This window comes from Microcaecilia unicolor, chromosome 1 (genome assembly GCF_901765095.1).
Source record: "Microcaecilia unicolor chromosome 1, aMicUni1.1, whole genome shotgun sequence".
Lineage (NCBI taxonomy): Eukaryota > Metazoa > Chordata > Amphibia > Gymnophiona > Siphonopidae > Microcaecilia > Microcaecilia unicolor.
The window spans coordinates 665,496,793-665,516,248 of NC_044031.1; the positions used below are offsets into that span (position 1 = coordinate 665,496,793).

Here is a 19,456-nt window from a genome sequence, read left to right on the forward strand (position 1 = left end):
AGGGAGTTCACCTAGGGGAGGGTGGGGAGAGTGGAAGATGGGAGGGTGGGTGGGACTAGGACACAGGTAACCTCAATTACCAATCAAACCAATTCTGAAAATGCCCAGCGTAGCTCACAGCTCCCAAAGTAAAGTGAAGTTCTGGGGGTTTTTTTCTCTAACTACACAATTGTACACAAATTGCCCCTCCTCCCAAGGTATGAGTCACTAGGTGCTATGTAACCAAATTGATTTAATTAGGTCTCTGGCACTGAAGATTCAAAACCCAATTCTAACAAACACAACTTTAAGACAGCTACCAGAACCAGAGTCACCAAATTTTGTGTAACCAAGTTAATTGGATTAAATCACTTGGCATAGGTGCAAAACACAGTTCTAGAGAGCACCTTTAAGACAATTGCAGCATAAAAATATGAAATCACTGGCACAGAAGTTCAACACAGTTCAAATAAGAAACTACCAGCATAAAATTATGAAATCACAATGCAACAACAATTGTAAGTTATAGGCAATAGGATAGAAAGGTTTAGAGAGGACAGACCCTCAACAAGTGAAAGAACAGGTTTTTTTTTGTTTTGTTTTGTTAGATGAGATATAATCGAGTCAACAGTTTTATCAGAAAGATTTTAGGACACAGGTAACCTCAGTTACCAATCAAACCAATTCTGAAAATAACCCGTCACCCAGGTTATTGCGTTAATACAATCGTCCAGGTCCTCCTTGCACACAGGAGCAGGAAACAGACCTGGAAGCAGGCAGGCAGGAAGAAGCTTGCCAGCACCAATCCCCCCCCCCCCCCCCCTTGGAGGCTGGGTCTGTGGAATTTTGTCCCTCATCCCCTTCCCCCTCTCGGCAGCTCTGCACTCAGACACCCCACAGTGTTTTTGGGATCAGTGCACATTTCCCACGTGCAAAAATATATAATTTATTTTTTATCACTGAGGGCGTGTCTGGGGGTGGAGAGTAGGTATTTTATGTGCTAATCATTTAGCACAGCTACATCGCCATGTGCTAAACAATTAGCATGTGCTTAGCATGTGAGCCCTTACAGCTTAAAAAATAGATGTTGGTAAGTGCTCACGCTTTAATGGCCATTCACTAATGGGGAAATTAGTGTGTTGCCTTTAATGGGAATAATGGAAAATAGGGCCATTTTACCACCACGCTAAATTTGGCGACACAGCACAGGGAAAAGACCCACGCTGGGGATAGCACTAGCTACCTTTTAGCACAGCTTAGTAAAAGCGCCCCTTAGAATGTAAGTTTTCTTAGGACAGAAAAATACCCTAGAAAAATATCACTGTGATCTACAACTGAAGAAGGTGTGAGCTAAATCCTTTTCCAATATAATTTGTGAAATCGTTGTTTGTTTTTGGTACCCATTTGCCCATAGAGTTCTATGTAATGTATTGAATGTCACTTATACAAGTATGTATGTATGTATGTTATACATCTAAATCTAAGTTAATTCCATTTCTGAATGTAGCAGCTGCCCCTCCAAGAGTTGGACTTCTTTCTCAGATTTCTTGGGATTTCAGCATTTCCAAAGCACTTTATGACCCTTCAAGAGTTCTATATTAATGGATTCAAGCAATGGTGGTTCTGAAATTCAGAATCAGTAAGGAGGAACATGTTGATCAAAGTGTTCAGCTATTGTCAAAAAATGAAATACAATGAGACTATGGCAAAGAAAAGCCCAGGCTGTACTTAGTTTATGCCTAACAAAAACAAACTAAAGCCAAAAGATTAGAGCAGTTGTATTTTAATTACTTGATAAGTGTCACCTTATTAATCCTAAAAACAATGAAAACATTATTATTATTATTTTGTTTTAGCTCTTGTGATCAGCTCTGGGATTCAGCTGTTGGCAGTATCTGAAACTGTGCAAAAGAGTCCTGAGGTACGGGAAAGAATGAACTTGATTTATGTGCCGGGTGATGTTTAGAAGGAAGATTTCAGAAAAAAATAGAAAATATTTTTGTGTAAGACAATATCCCTGGATTCTATATATAGCGTGACTAAAATTGCGTGCGCAAATCCAGTCATATTCTGTATTTGCACATGAAATTTAATTAATTAACAAGCCAATCTGCACTAATTGCCACTTAACAAGCAATTATTGACACTAATTGGCATTAATTAGAATTTGTGCCCACAACTTGCTAAGCATATTCTGTAAAGTGATGTGCATAAATTCTAATGCGTGCTGCCAAAAAGGGGGCATGGCCATGGACGTGGAATGGGCAGGCCGTGGACACTGAATATATCTGCTCTGCGCCTAACTTAGGCGCTGGCACTCACACTAAGTTTTATGTGGCATAAATGGATGCGCCTAGATTTACGCACAGGCATGGCTGCTAGGCAAATTCTGTAAACCTGCTAAGCATATTCTATACACCAGGGGCGTAGCCAGACCTCGGTGGGAGGGGGGGTCCACCACTGTTTAGCCGCCTCCCCCTGCCACCGCTTTGGACCCCCCCCGCTGCCGCCACCACCGCAACCCCCCGCTACCGCCGCCGCCGCCACCACCACCACCACCACCACCACCGCCACTACCACAACCCCCCCGCTGCCGCCACTGCCACAAACCCGTCTGCCACCGCTATGGCCGCCCGCCCCATGCCCCGCCGCCACATCAGGTACCTTGTTTGCTGGCGGGGGTCCCCAATCCCCGCCAGCCGAAGAGTCTTCTTCAGCGCTGGTCAACTCCAGTGCCTTCATGGTGTGATCATCTGTTTCTGACGCCTTACGTCCTGCACCGAGCCCTGGGGGGGCATGCGGCTGTGGGGTGGGGGGCGGGCGGCGGCAGCAGCAGGGGATCAAATGTAGAGGGGGCCAGGGCATAATCTGTGAGGGCCCATGCCCCCGTGGCCCCACGTAGCTACGCCCCTGCTATACACTGCACCTAATGTGTTGACATTGTAAGTAGACATACTTTGTATTGTTATTTGAATATTTTTACTGCTGTAATTGTCTATTGCTCATATTTGATTTATTCTTAGTATGCACTGCCTTGAGTGCATTCCTTCAAGGGGTGGCAAATAAATCCTAATAAATTAATCAATAAATAAATCCTAATAAATCAAGGCACAGTTTATAGAATACACCTAGGCGGAAATATTTTTGGCGCCAATTTTTCAGGCATCATATTTCAAATCTAGTCCTATGTGCCCAAAAAGAAGCAGCACATTTCATAGACCGGTCTTGCAATCCAGAGGTGACCGGTTCAAATCCCACTGCTGCTCCTTGTGATCTTGGGCAAGTCACTTAACCCTCCATTGCCTCAGGTACAGACTTAGATTGTGAGCCCTCCTGGGACAGAGAAATATCCAGTGTACCTGAATGTAACTCACCTTGAGCTACTACTGGAAAAGGTGTGAGCAAAATCTAAATAAAATAAAATAAAATAAAATAAATAAATAAACTTTAAAAAGAATGCATATAATGTGGAAAGAGGGACCAAGTACAACACATATTTATTAAAAATATGTAAACAAACTAGCTATTTTACATTGATTACAAATAAACATTGTTCATTATCATGCTCAGTTTTATTTAACTGTTCTGTGAAAATGATCTCTTAAAAAAGAAGAGGAGAACTTTTTAAACTTTGTTTTTAACTGGGTAAAGAATAAGTACATGTTTGAAAACATTTATTTACAGTAGATTTTTTTCACATTTTCATGGGCCTTCATTGTGAAAACAAAAAAAAAAAAATTTCAAGGCAGGCGCAGGGTTTTTGAATGCAAATTGGGATACCAAGGTGTGTTTTAATTAGCATGAATTACTAGAACATACATGTTACAGTGTTCACTACAAATATATTTGAAATGAAACCTTAGGGCTCCTTTTACAAAGTTGCGCTACCAGCTGCCATGTGGCAATGCAGACACAGTCCATTCACTTTGGAGGCCTTTTACAAAGCGGTGGTAAGCCCACTGCGGACTTACCGTGCACTGATCTGGTGATACTGCCAGCCCAACATGGGCACCGGTGCTAGTTCCAGCCCCAGTAAGCCATTTCTGGTGCTAGGAAAAATAGGCTCCTATTTTTTAATCCCAGCAGTTACCCGGCAGTAATCGGGCAGTGCCGCACACTGCACGGCTACCTCTAGGTTAGCTCAGGAGCCCTTACTGCCAACTCAGTGGGTGGCACTAAGTGCTCCCCCACCCCGTATGGCCATGTGGTAAGCAGGGTTGTAGCCAGACTTCGATGGGAGGGGGGCCACAGCCCAAGGTGTGTGTGGGGGGGGGGCACATTTTGGCCCGCCTCTCTGCTGCCACCTCTGCCCCCGCTGCCGCTTCTGTCTCCCCACCCCCACCGCTGCTTCTGCCTCCCTGCTGCCGCTGGAAGCATAGGTGCCGACTCCGTGGGTGCTGTGGGTGCTCGAGCACCCCCAATATTTCACCAACCGGAAGTTCCCTTCGCCAGCCCAGAATTTTAAAAGTCCCTCCCCACCTCCCTTCGAGTTCCAGGCCTCCTCCCTCCGAATTTTAAAAGTCATCTTACCTCATCGTGGTTATGGCGAAGCGTGCAGGCTCGGTGCTTCAGCCTTCCCTTCTCTCAGCTCTGGTCCTGCCCTTGCGGAAACAGGAAATGAGGGCGGGACCAGAGCTGAGAGAAGGGAAGGCTGAAGTGCCAAGCCTGCACACTGTTCACTGCTGCTGCTGCCGTAACCCCAATGAGGTAAGATGACTTTTAAAAATCAGAAGGAGGGGGCCTAAAACTCGAAGGGAGGGAGGGGGCCCTGGAACTCAGAGGGACCCTATAACTCGGAGGGAGGGGGCCCTGGAACTCAGAGGGATGGGCCTGGAACTCGGAAGGAGGGAGGGGGGCCTGGAACTCAAAGGGAGTGAGGGGGAGGGAGGGAGGCCTGGAACAGGGAGGGAGGGGGCCTGGAACTGGGAGGGAGAGAGGGAGGGAGGGACTGGAACTCGGGCAGAGGGGGGCCTGGAACTCAGAGGGATGGGCCTGGAACTCGAAGGGAGGGAGGGAACCTGGAACTTGAAGGGAGGGGGGCCTGGAACTCGAAGGGAGGGAGACGGGGGAGGGAGGGAGGCCTGGAACAGGGAGGGAGGGGGCCTGGAACTGGGAGGGTGGGAGGGAGAGTCTGGAACTCGGACAGATGGAGGGAGGGAGGGGGGCCTGGAACTGGGAGGGATTGGAACTGGGAGGGAGGGAGCAGGGGGGCCTGGAACTGGGAGGGAGAGAGGGAGGGAGGGACTGGAACTTGAGTGGAGGGGGGCCTGGAACTCGGAGGGAGGAGGAAGTGGAGGGGAGGAGGAAGGGGAGAGGGAGGAGAGGGAGGGAGGGGGATGGGGAGGAGAGGGAGGGGGAGGAGAGGGAGGGGGGAGGGAGGGGGAATGCACCACCTGTAAAAAAAAAAATTCAGCACCCCCAATCATTTTGAAAAGTTGCCTCCTATGGCTTGAAGGTACCGCTTCTGCCGCCGCTGCTCCCCCCATCCACTGCTGGAAGGTACCTTGGCTAATGCATTTTTCCCGCGCTGATCTTACATTGCCTGGTGCCCTGTCCTGCTTTCAGTGCCATTCACGCTCATTTTAATGAAACTGAGCATGCGAGAGCACGCTCAGTTTCATTAAAACAAGCATGCACGGTGCTGAAAAACAGGACAGGGCGCTAGCAATGTAAGAGCAGTGCGGGGCAAACGCCTTAGCTGGCAGGGGTTGAGGACCCCCACCAGGCAAACTGGGGGCCCCGGAGCCAGTTTGAGGGGACCCAGGCCCCCGTGGCCCCTCATAGATACGCCACTGATGGTAAATAAAATCTTACTGTATGGCCATTTCTTTTTTCAGCCTTTTTACCTGCTGCAGTAAAAAGGGCCTCAGTGCATAGCAAAAACAGCTCCTGCCACTAGAGTAGGGCCCCGTTTACTGCAGCTCCCTTTGAATGGGCTGTGCCATCATTAGCGCACTGACAGCCGCTAGTGCAGGTTTCTAAAAGGGGGGGAGGTTAATTAGCTAAATGATAATACCTTCAGAAATAAAATTTAATCAAAAATTGCAGTGACCGTTAATTTATAAAGAAAAAATTAAAATTTACAGTGAAAACGTTCTGTGTGTCGTATTCAATAACATTAATAACCAAAGTTAATATTTGAAGGAGGTTTTTCCTGTGATTTCATAAAGAACTTAGAAAAGGAATGTCCTTGGTTATTATTTTCACATTATATATTTTATATTAAAAAGTGCCAGATGACTAATATATACATTCTTCTATCCCTGGTAGGCTGATCTGTTTTCTTCTGAACAGACTGCAATGTTGCATTTATTACAGATACCCCGGTTGTATTTATTGTAAATCTGACAGTGAATAATCAGCCTCTAGGTACACTAATGTAAGAAATACACAATGAGGAAATACATTTTTTCTCTGTGTGTGTGACATGCCTCGGACAAGACTTTAACAAGCACAACAAAGGACATTAATGGCTTTCCCATAAAACTGTAGAAATAAAGCACCAGTTCACTCAGTTTAAGATCAACAGCACTTTTCACCACTATCAAGCAAACCTGGTTTTCTAAGTTTTATTAGTACGTGGAGACATTTGTGGTTTCCGCTTTTAATTTAATTCCTTCCCCAGAATTTTCAAGTCTGTTCTTGTAGACGTTGATCAAGGGAAACGATAGGGAGCCGTCCAGCATATCAACCTCCTGAAGAGAGGCATAAATGTTCTCTTAACAGCAATCTTGGACTCGATATGGAAAAGATGCTATGGTTTCAAAGCATCTCACCATTGCATGCTTTTGTTCTTCCCACAACAAGTCCATTGACATTCATAGAAATAATTTCCTCTAACCAGAGACCATTTCTGACTAATTTGTTTGTTGAGGAGTGGCCCAGTGGTTAGTATAGTGCACTTTGATCCTGGGGAACTGGATTTGATTCCCATTGTAGCTGCACCTTTTTCTGACTGGGCAAGTCACTTAACCCTCCATTGCCCCAGGTACAAATAAGTAGCTGTATATACCACGTAAACCACTTTGAATGTAGTTTCCCTTTCCCTTATTCAATCATTTAACTACAAAAATCAAAGTACAGCTATCAGTTTGGGGTGTGATAAATGATTTGCTGAAATTGAATTATAGCACCAATTGGGATAATGTAAGGTGAAATGAACAATCAAGAATTTCCCAGATCTTCCTATCTTTTATTTTTTTCACAATTGACATATTAGTTTTGGAAAGAGAACATTTGTATCAGAGACGGTCAATGAGCTGGCTCTTTATAGTTACCATTGATTTCTTGTGAGATAGTTACAGCTTCAGCTCCCAAGGGGAGTCTGTCACTGTACTCTGATCCCACCTCAAACTCCTCCTGATTAGTCTTCGATTGAGATTCAGGGATGGATTCAGCTACAGTGCTCCCTTCCCTTCCGCTTTCTCTCTCCCCTTCCCCTCCCCCTTCCCCTTCAACTTCTTCTTCCATTTCCACTTCTCCCAATTCACTGGTATTATAATTCTTCTCAGACTCAAGATAAGAGGCTCTGGGGTCAAAGTCGGCAGCCATATGCTTCTCCATTTGATCTGGATTCTGGGTTTTCATGATCAATTTATAGGTTTTCCCCTGATATTTTGATAGTAGGTGGCAACATGTGGCCCCCAAGAGCGGGATGGTAGCCAGTCCCAGTAAGAAAATGCTAACCACAATGATAATGATTAATGATGGTATTTCCTTTTTGGTCCTAAATACTACTTGCACATGGCAATCTTCTCCCGGGTAAGTAAGGCACACTGAGTAATTCATACCAGGTTTCAAGTCTCGAAACCAGTACGAATTTGTGCCTTCCTCAATCATGGACCAGTCGACCACAGAATGTCCTTTTCCAGTATCTTCACAAAGGTACAGTGTTCTGAGGTGAGGTTTGTCTGATTTAGTGTAGAAGGGAGTTAACTGCACTTTAGCATCTCTTTCTGACACCTCTAATGCTATCACCCCCATATCAAAAATGTGCTCTTTCAAATCTGAGCTTAGATTAAAACCATGATTGGAGACATATTGTGTGCCTTCATTTGGACCACATTTTTTCTTGAAAGGTGGCAGCTGGGAAGGGCTCCCTTCCCTATTCTTTTCTGACCCTACAGGTGCATAAGTTCGTTGGGTTGGTGGAATTATCTTCAATTTCCCTTCAGATTTAGGAAAGTTGATTATGTTGTTGTTAGACATTTTCAACCCAGGATTTTTGTCACTGGGCTGTGGTTTACTGGCGATGGAATCTTCGATGGGATTCCCAGAATATTTCTGTGAACCTGCCACAGCTACGTTCACAGATGTCTGGTTACTTCCCAACTCATTGGTAGCCACACATGTGTAAGTCCCTTCTTCTCGTTTACTCAAATGGGGGATGACCAGTGTCCCGTTTTTAAAAATATGAATGCGTTCTTTATTCTTTTTTGCAGATTCACTGGGTAAGTCATTCCTTTCTTTTTCCACTCTGGACTCACTGAGCTCAATCATTTTACCCGAGGTCTGGATTAACCACTTGATGGATGGTTGAGGGCTTCCTGTGGCATTGCAGTTTAACATCAGTGTAAACCCATCATATAGTTCAGTATTGTCTAAGTTGGGATGGTAGGTTAGATGAACTGATGGAGCTCTACACTGCAAACTGGAGAGTTTCCCTAGTGGTATACCTTTGAGATTTTCAGGGCTAGAACAGACAATGTGTTCTTTCTCGGGAATTGCGATCAGGGTATTCTCAGTCCAGTTTTTCAACCACATTATGTTACAAGTACAATTAAATGGATTGTAAGAGATCTGCAGATGAGACAAAGAACCCAGTGAATCAAAAGTACCTTCTAAAATGGTGGTGAATAAGTTGTTATTAATTCTCAGGGATCTCAGGTCTTTCAGGCTGTGAAAGGCATCCCCTGGAAGGTTCACCATGTGGTTGTTGTTCATTTTTAGGAGCTGTAGGGCGCTAAGGCTATGGAGATCTTCCCAGGGAAAGTCTACAATTTGGTTGTGACTAATATCCAAGTTTTTCAACTGTACCAGAATAGCAAAGGTTCCTTTCTCGATGGCATTGATTGCATTGCGACCAAGCCACAGGGAAGATACCTGGGTGACCTCTTTAAAGTAGCTCTTTTTCAGAGAGGTGATTTTGTTGGCCGAAAGGCTAAGTGTAGTTACATTAGAGGGAAACCCAGAAGGTACCTCCTGGAGATCTTTATAGGCGCAGTCCACAAATTGTTGGTTAAATTTGTCCACACAGGCACAAGGAGAAGGACAACCATGGACAGTCCCTAAAATCGCTGCAAGGCATATAAAGAAAAGCTGTTCCATCCTGTATCCTATAGAAAAATGAAGGGAGAAGAGTTAGTTTAGGGTACAAGAATTTATTAGTCTAAAATGTAGGGGTCAATTATGAATTAGTAATAGTTAAATATTAATAATGGCAAGTTTCCATATCTCCATCTCCTTTGTAAAATTATAAACAATGTAGGTAATCAAATTATTAACAATAGCTTTTTATTGAATGTATTACAAAAATTATTAGAACTGTTGAAATTAGGAAAGTGTTCCCTTTCGGAAAGAATTACTTTGGGATTATCAAATAGTAAATAATCTTCAGACTAACGGTTGATCTACTTCTTCCAGCAAATGTTGTTAGAAAAAACTACAAGGAACATAGGTGGGAATATGGAGATAGTGGAATTGATGGAATGTGAAAAACACAAAGAAAGAAATGTAAAAATGTCTAAAAATGGGAAATAATGGAGAAATTCAAAAGTCACAAAATCCAAGAGTAGAAGCCACTTCTTCCATATTTGATTTGATCTGGTTGTCCAAGTCTTAAATGATGAAGCCTTTCCCTGATGTCCACCACTAACAAAGAGGGACATGCCCCAAAAATACAGTTTTATTTATTATTTAGTTGCAAATTTATAACTCATAATCTCAGTTAAAGAATACCTGTTACCTAATATGCTGTACAAAAGATTTAAATGCATACAATAATTAAAATATGACTAACACCAGTACTTTGTTTTACATACGAAAATTAAGCAAATTTAAAGTGAATTAAATATAGTGAATCCATATTGCCAGCACACAAATCTACATTCAATATTGCAATTTTTAATTCAAATGCATCCTTAGAAGCAAAATACATTGGTGAACGAAAATTCTGAGCAGAGAGCACTGAAAGATGAGAACTACAAAACCAGTTCAGACATTTGTGGTACCCGCTTTTAAAAGGCATGAATCACCCTACTTCCTAACAGAATCTGCCTCTCTTTAGCCTCCTCCCTCACCCAATTTTCAAACCTGAAATCAAGAACCTTGATAATGCAGACAAAGTTTATGCTTTTCATAAATTATTAAGAAAAGTAAGAAGGGAATATTTTTCTTCTTTTAGCCATATTCATTGTTTTTCTTTCTTTTCTGTCTTGTTAATTAATACCTATAAAGACTCGTAGGCAAGGCTAGAAAACGCCCTTCACTGTCTTCCTTTTCATGTTTGTTCCCTAAAACAATAACTAAAAGTCCATTAAATAAAGATTATGAATTTGACAAATGTCATTAAAATTCCCCCTTTAATATGTGTGCTTTTTTAAATAGTAATTTCAGCGGGGTGGGGGTGGGGGGCAGGCATAGAAAATCTAACCAAAAAGACATACACACACCTGAACTCTTATTGCACATTAAATCATCCCTGTGTCATTTAGTCTACAAGCTTACACAATATGTTTATTTATTTAGTTGCAAATTTATAAACTGCAATCTCATTTTTAAAATACCTACTACCAAATGCGCTGTACAAAAAGATTTAAACACATACACTAATTAAAAATATGACTAACCCGTGTCTCGTTTTACATACAAAAAGTAAGCAAATTTAAGGTGAATGGAATATCATGAATCCATATTGTTAGCCCACAAATCTACATTTAATATAGAGGATGCAACTTCAATTCAAAGGCATTCTTAGAAGCAAAATGCATCGTTCAGCGAAAATTCTGAGCAGACAGCACTGAAAGTGGAGAACTTTAAAACCAGCAGCTTTGTGGCTTGCTTTTAAAAGGAATGAATCACCCTGCTTCCTGACAGAATCTCTTTATAGCCTTTTCCCTCACCCAATTTTCAAAACCTAGATAATGCAGACAGAGATTATGCGCTTCATAAATTAGAAAGCATAAAGACAATATTTTTCTTCTTTTATCCATAGTCATTGTTTTTCTCTCTTTTCTGCCTTTTTAATTCATACCTATAAAGACTCGGTAAGCAAGGTTAGAAAACACTCTTACCTTTCTTCCTGTCCATCTTTGACTTAATTTCCCTAAAACAATAACTAAAAGCACATTAAATAAAGATTATGAATTGTAACAAATGTCATTAACATTCTCTCTATAATATAGGCGTGCTATTGGGATGGTTTTGCCAAAGAAGGGCAGAAAGTCCTGTGGATGTAAACACAGCGCAGAAAAGGAATTGTATTTCCCATTCCCGGAAAACAGGCAAAGTCCGGTCATTTCAGCAGAGCGAACAGGCATAGAAAGTCTAACTAAAAAGTTCCAAATCAGGGGTATCAGCTCTATGCAACCCCCCTCACCCCCCACCTAAACTCATCCACAGGTCATTTATTCTACAAGCTTAGCAGAAAGGAACACACTAAAGGTTAGACACGCACTGCTTTATCACTTCAGCACTCATAAACTGAGCCTCTAGTTGTTCCTCCTGAAACTAACGGCATCACGGGCAAAATTATCTCTGAATGCGTGTGTGTGTATATATATATAGGTAGAAAGATGGACCTATTGTATATACTGCACACACATATTCAACGATCTATCTATCTATCTATCTATTTTGACAGATACATTTATATAAACGTGCAAATATATCTGCCTTTCTATAACATGATAGTGTGTGCGTGTATGAAACCTTTGAGGTCCAGTTTATTTCAATGGAGAGCAGAGGCTAAAGGGTACAAAATCATATATTAGTAGTTTATTTAGTTTCCATTAATATCTTATTGTTCCCTTTCTTTTCAGCTGACACATCACCATCCTAACACGTTATCCTCGCCGTAAGAACACAACATACACGATGCAGATATCACGGTGAGGTAAATTCAGGTGAAGTTCCCCATTTGCCCCCTTACCTCTTGGAACTTTTATTTTGGGAGAGGAACGATTGCAGAAGCGAATCCCCAAGTTGCAGAAAGCCAGGCTCAGCTCCAGAAAAATAGTTGCAAGGTCTGGAGCCCCTCAGTGAGTGGGATACATATCAGTGCCAGACACACACGTTGCGGGGAGCATCTGACGGCACATTTTGAATTTGACTCCAGCACTGAAGGTCCCGGCGTCTTCCGATGCTGCTTTTTCCCCCCTCCTTGGCTGCAGGATTGGAGCGGGTGATGCTTTTCAGTGGCTCAGGGAGCGTGCAGCCTCTCCCACCTCCAGCCTATTCTTTAGTGTGTTAAAGCTACAGGGACCCCCACAAAACCCAATGCAATATTTATCGCTTCTCTAGTAGTCGGAATGCACTGCCTTCTGTGCAGCTGTCTGCCCTCTCTCCGTATTATATTCACTCAACACATTGTGCAGTCCACTAATTGATTGCAAATAGATTTAAAGAGCTTCAGGAGGAACAAAATATAGAATACTTTCTCTCTGGAATCACTTTACCTGTTTTTTAAACCAAAAAGCTGAGTTGATGCACAAGAGTTAAAATTCTATAACCAAGCCAAAACCCGTTCTTTTTCACTTTAAATAACCATATGGTATCCTGCCTTAGGTCTGCCTGTGGATGAATGTAATTTGTGCCCAGTTCCCCTCATTCTTCAGCCACATTAGACACAATTACGTTTGTTAGAAGGATTTAAGGGGGGGGGGGGGGGACGGTCAGAACTGAATTTCTTGCCTGAGGCATAGGAGCAGCAGTGCATCCAAGCAGCTAGTAGGGTGGGGTTAGTAATGTGGATGTACTTTTATGTGTAATTAAAAGAGGCAGATCCTTACTTAACAGTTGCAGACAATCCTGCAGAAGTTTTGACATTGCCTGTACTTAACCGCCTCTTGTCCTATCTGTACCTAACTCTCTGCCAAGGTGTTACGCGTTCACATTTATTTTCCAATGGTCGTGTGTTTAGTGCATGTAGCTTGAGTCAATCTATGTACTATGATGTAATGAAATTTGGCACACATCAGGTTTTGCAGTGGTATATTTTGTGTTATCTCACCAGATATCTATCCCGATATAGATATGTCATGATTTTTCATCGCTGCTTTTTGTGTGTTTATATATTGTGATACAGCATAGCACGAATATGAATATGTTTGTAAAGACTGAATCATAATCAATATGGGTTTGGCCAGTTCTGTTTGGTGTCTATTCAAGGATCAATATTTCTGCCTTGGTTCTACATCTCTGAATGCTCAGAATTTTAATGAGGCCAACGAAAAGAAAATAGTGTTTTATTTGGCAAAAGCCACCCTGGGTTCTTGGGCTTTGAAGATTCTTTTTAAATTAAATATTAACACACACAAGCCTGACCTCCGGTTCTCACAGGCACCTTCTAGCAAGAAACACGGGTTTCTACCTCTGTTTTCTTTCTCTTGCACACTCTCTTCTCATTTTCCCTTCTTGCCACCGCCTTTTGTCTTTAGGAATGTATTAATGCCCATCCACAGACCCCATGAATTCCCTAAAGGGTTAATGGGCTGTTATATTTAAGCAGACGTTGTTTTAAATGTATAAATGCAAGTGTATTATTACTTTAGCGCGTGCATATTTCTAAAGAATTACTAATCTATTAGAGAGCCCCACTTCCGTTCTACATGGCTGTGCGATTAAATAAAGCAGCCACCCGAATGTCTGACCGTCAGCCATATAGCTAAAGGGCTGGAAATAAGAAAGCCGATTGTTATTAATGTACCGCAGTGGGAATATTTATGCTGGTGCTCGTGCTCCTCACCGCGATGATTTACGAGAGAACATGTTTTTAGTATTAATTAACAGATTTGCTGGAGGAAAGACGCCTTATAATTAGCTGGTAAAGAGAATTGTGAAAAAAGGTTTAATTTTGGTACATTTCTGTATTTTTAGAGATTTTCAGCCACCCGATTATGTGCTGGTTTAAGCAGTCCCTTAAGGAGTCAGATGGTTTGGGGTGCAGTAGCTCCCTGCTAAATATGGGAAGTAGCTGGAGCATGGGTTGGGCTCAGTCCCAAAAGGTGAGGCCATTTCCAATAGGGTCCGAACTGAAAAGCAGTTCAACTCCCTGGTAATACAGGCTTTGTCCTGGCTTGTCTTAGAAGAGGTGAAGGTGGTTAAGAATAACATCAGTACTGAAGTACTCTTTGGATTTTTAAAGTCGTCATATTGGTCTAGATTCTATATTTATTTGTTACATTTGTACCCCACATTTTCCCAGATATTTGCAGGCTCAATGTGGCTTACATGGTACCATAAAGGCGTTTGCCAATTCGGTTGATAACAAATACAAGGTTGTATTGTGGTCAAATGAGGTAGGTGTGAATCAAGCTCATGAGGCTCGAAGGGAATGAAGATTGTAGATTGTCTGGTAGATCATTGGTTATGCTGTGTTGCTGAGTGTGGGAATTTAAGTTGGATCGGTGGGATAGGCCTTCATGAAGAGGTGGGTTTTTAGTGATTTCCTGAAGTTTAGGTGGTCATAGATTGTTTTCACAGCTTTTGGGAGTTCATTCCATAGTTGCGCGCTTATGTAGGAGAAGCTAGATGCGTAAGTTGTTTTGTATTTAAGTCCTTTGCAATTTGGATAATGTAGATTTAGGTATGATCGTGATGATCCGATTCTGTTTCTGGTTGGTAGATCTATGAGATCTGTCATGTATCCTGGGACTACGCCATAGATAATTTTGTGGACCAAAGTGCAGATTTTGAAGATGATCCATTCTTTGATTCGGAGCCAGTGAAGCTTTTCTCAAAGGGCTTTAGCACTTTCGAATTGTATTTTACGATATATCAGTCTGGCTGCAGTGTTTTGAGCAGTCTGGAGTTTTTTTGTGAGTTGTTCTTTACATCCCACATATATTTCGTTGCAGTAATCTGCATGGTTTAGGACCATTGATTGTATTAGGTTTTGAAAAGTTTCCCTCGGGAAGAAAGGTTTTATCCATTTGAGTTTCCACATTGAATAGAACATTTTCTTTATTACGGTATTTACTTGGCTCTCAAGAGAAAGGTTGCTGTCGATTGTGACGCAAAGTATTTTTAGGCTGTCTGAGTAGTGGGAGGGTGTGTCCTGGGGTGTTTATAGTTGCGGGTTTGTACTTGTTATGTTGAGATTACTACTACTACTACTATTTAGCATTTCTATAGCGCTACAAGGCGTACGCAGCGCTGCACAAACATAGAAGAAAGACAGTCCTTGCTCAAAGAGCTTACAATCTAATAGACAAAAAATAAAGTAAGCAAATCAAATCAATTAATGTGTACAGGAAGAAGGAGAGGAGGGTAGGTGGAGGCGAGTGGTTACAAGTGGTTACGAGTCAAAAGCAATGTTAAAGAGGTGGGCTTTCAGTCTAGATTTAAAGGTGGCCAAGGATGGGGCAAGACGTAGGGGCTCAGGAAGTTTATTCCAGGCATAGGGTGCAGTGAGACAGAAAGCGCAAAGTCTGGAGTTGGCAGTAGTGGAGAAGGGAACAGATAAGAAGGATTTATCCATGGAGCGGAGTGCACGGGAAGGGGTGTAGGGAAGGACGAGTGTGGAGAGATACTGGGGAGCAGCAGAGTGAGTACATTTATAGGTTAGTAGAAGAAGTTTGAACAGGATGCGAAAACGGATAGGGAGCCAGTGAAGCGACTTGAGGAGAGGGGTAGTATGAGTAAAGCGACCCTGGCGGAAGATGAGACGGGCAGTAGAGTTTTGAACCAATTGGAGAGGGGAGAGGTGACTCAGTGGGAGGCCAGCAAAAAGCAGATTGCAGTAGTCTAAATGAGAGGTGACAAGGGTGTGGATGAGGGTTTTGGTAGAGTGCTCAGAAAGAAAGGGGCGGTTTTTACGGATGTTGTAAAGAAAGAAACGACAGGTCTTGGCGATCTGCTGGATATGAGCAGAGAAGGAGAGAGAAGAGTCAAAGATGACCCCAAGGTTTCGAGCTGAGGAGACAGGGAGAATGAGAGAGCCATCAACAGAAATAGAAAACCGGGGGTGTGGGGAGGTGGGTTTGGGGGGAAAAATGAGAAGCTCTGTTTTGGTCATGTTTAATTTCAGGTGGCGTTGAGACATCCAGACAGCAATGTCAGACAAGCATGCTGAAACTTTGGTTTGGATGCAAGGTGAGATATCAGGGGTAGAAAGGTAGATTTGGGAGTCATCAGCATAGAGATGGTAGGAAAAGCCCTGGAATCCAAGTGAGGACAGGGTATCGAGGAGTATGCTGTGATCGACAGTGTCAAAAGCAGCGGAAAGATCAAGAAGAATGAGGATGGAATAGAGACCTCTGGATTCAGCCAGTAATAGGTCATTGGAGACTTTAGTAAGCACAGTTTTGGTTGAGTGGAGAGGGCGAAAACCAGATTGTAGTGGGTCAAGAATAGCATGTGAGGAGAGAAAATCAAGGCAGCGGTGGTGAACAGCACGCTCAAGTAATTTGGAGAGAAAAGGGAGGAGGGAGATGGGTCGGTAATTAGAGGGACAAGTAGGGTCGAGTGAAGGCTTCTTAAGGAGAGGTGTGACCACAGCATGTTTAAAGGCAGTAGGGACAGTTGCAGTGGAAAGTGAGAGGTTGAGAATGTGACAGATAAAAGGAATAAGAGCAGATGAGATGGCATTAAGAAGGTGGGTGGGAATGGGATCAGAGGAACAGGTGGTACATTTTGAGGAAAAAAGGAGAAGTGTAGTTTCCTTTATAGTAACTTCAGGAAAGGAGGAAAAGGAATGCTGCCCATCTCATCTTCCGCCAGGGTCGCTTTACTCATACTACCCCTCTCCTCAAGACCCTTCACTGGCTCCCTATCCGTTTTCGCATCCTGTTCAAACTTCTTCTACTAACCTATAAATGTATTCACTCTGCTGCTCCCCAGTATCTCTCCACACTCGTCCTTCCCTACACCCCTTCCCGTGCACTCCGCTCCATGGATAAATCCTTCTTATCTGTTCCCTTCTCCACTACTGCCAACTCCAGACTTCGCGCCTTCTGTCTCGCTGCACCCTACACCTGGAATAAACTTCCTGAGCCCCTACGTCTTGCCCCATCCTTGGCCACCTTTAAATCTAGACTGAAAGCCCACCTCTTTAACATTGCTTTTGACTCGTAACCACTCGCCTCCACCTACCCTCCTCTCTTCCTTCCCGTTCACATTAATTGATTTGACTTGCTTACTTTATTTATTTTTTGTCTATTAGATTGTAAGCTCTTTGAGCAGGGACTGTCTTTCTTCTATGTTTGTGCAGCGCTGCGTATGCCTTGTAGCGCTATAGAAATGCTAAATAGTAGTAGTAGTAGTAGTAGAATGAGGGGAAGGAGAGAGAGGGGAACGGACTAGTGGAGGGAGAGGTGGCGAGGTAGAGAATTGAAGGTTTATCTTTTGAACCTTGTCGTGAAAGAATTCAGCAAGGTTCTGAGGAGATAATGAAGATAATGGGGGAGGGGGCACCTTGAGGAGAGAGTTCAATGTGGTGAAGAGAAGTTGAGGGTTAGAGCCAAGAGAGTTGGTCAGTTGGATATAGTAATCCTGTTTGGCGCGTAAAAGAGCAGATTGGAAGGAGGTCAGCATGAACTTAGTGTAAGAAATCAGCAAGGGCCCGAGATTTCCGCCAGAGGCGTTCGGCGGAGCGGATACAGGAACGTAGGTAGTGGATATTAGAAGTCAGCCAAGGTTGAGGTTTTGAGAGAATGAGGCAGTGTGTTTTTTCAGTGTTCAGTTTCAATTGGAATGAGTTTGCCCAAGAGTCCATGATGTTTAGGCCATCATTGATTTCTTTGATTATTTCTGTCAAGGCATGTCTGAAGGGAATGTAGGAAAAAAGTACACCTAGGAATATTCTCTAATGCATGCCTATATTTTATAGAGGAAGCAGAAAATAGCAATGGGCAAAAACATCCTTCTTCTCCAATTCGACATGTCTAGTGCATTCGACATTGTAAACCACAATATACTAATAAGACTACTACACAAGTTTGGGATTGGTGGAAATATAATTAGCTGGATCAAGGGTTTCCTAACCACAAGAACATATCAAGTAATATCAAACTCATACACATCACCTCTGTGGAAAGCAGATTGTGGAGTACCACAAGGATCACCACTATCACCGATCCTTTTCAACCTAATGATGACCCCACTAGCCAAGACCTTATCGAACCAAGGCCTTAACCTTTTCATCTACACTGATGATGTCATAATTTTCATCCTATACAAAACTAACCTGACAAATCAGCAGCGAAATCAAGCTCATCCTGAACATCATGGACTCATGGGCAAATGCATTTCAACTAAAACTCAATAAAGAAAAAACACACTGTCTCATCCTCTCATCCCAACACAACGCGGGCAACCCCACAAGTGTCGACACCCCAGATCACACCCTCCCAATCTCAGACAGCCTAAAAATCCTTGGTGTGACCTTGGACCACAACCTAACACTACAGAGCCAAGTGAAAAAGGGAAATGGGACTTGATATACTGCCTTTCTGTGGTTTTTCAACTACTTTCAAAGTGGTTTACATAGTATATTCAGGTACTTATTTGTATCAGGAGCAATGGAGGGTAAGTGACTTACTCAGAGTCACAAGGAGCTGCGGTGTGAATTGAACTTAGTTCCCAAGGATCAAAGGCCACTGCACTAACCACTAGGCTACTCCTCCATGCCTACTGGACATCCACTACAAAGAAAATGTTCCACTCAATGTGGAAACTTAAACGCGTGAAACAACAATTCTTTTCAAGGGAAACTTTTCACAACCTGATACAATCTATGGTACTAAGCCATGCAGACTACTGTAATGGAATTTATGCAGGATGCAAAGAACAAATCTTAAAGAAACTTCAGACTGCTCAAAACATGGCAGCTAGACTTATATTTGGTAAAACGCGATTTGACAGCGCAAAACCCCTCCAGAAAAAATTACACTGGCTCCCAATCAAAGAACGTTTAGCCCATTCTTGAATTGATGTTAGACAAGTAATCAGTTTATTCAAGGCTGTAGGTAAGTCAGGTTCAATGGGTATGAGTAGCTGTACATCATCGGCATAGATATAGAATTGAGTGTCCATTGACCGAATCAGCTCAGCTAGTGGTTTGAGGTAGATATTGAACAGAATAGGTGACAGTATCGATCCTTGTGGTACCCCGCAGGTCAGTGCCCATGGTGGTGATGAGTTGCTGCCAAATATTATGGATTGTTGCCTGTCTGATAGATAGGATCTGAACCAGGCAAGTACTGTTCCATTGATACCTGTTTCTGTCAGTCGTGCTAGCAAGATATCATGATCCACAGTG

The 19,456-nt window shown here is 42.8% G+C and overlaps 1 protein-coding gene across 1 annotated transcript; it reads right to left on the reverse strand.

The window, feature by feature from the left end:
* Window positions 1-6,997: 6,997 nt before the first annotated feature.
* On the reverse strand, window positions 6,998-12,189 carry ISLR2 (immunoglobulin superfamily containing leucine rich repeat 2). Its single transcript, XM_030190354.1, has 2 exons — window positions 12,128-12,189; window positions 6,998-9,314 (listed from the first exon to the last, which is right to left on the reverse strand). The coding sequence occupies exon 2, from the start codon at window positions 9,304-9,306 to the stop codon at window positions 7,231-7,233; it is 2,076 nt and encodes a 691-aa protein (XP_030046214.1). The 5' UTR covers window positions 9,307-9,314; window positions 12,128-12,189; the 3' UTR covers window positions 6,998-7,230.
* Between the last annotated feature and the right edge of the window lie 7,267 nt (window positions 12,190-19,456).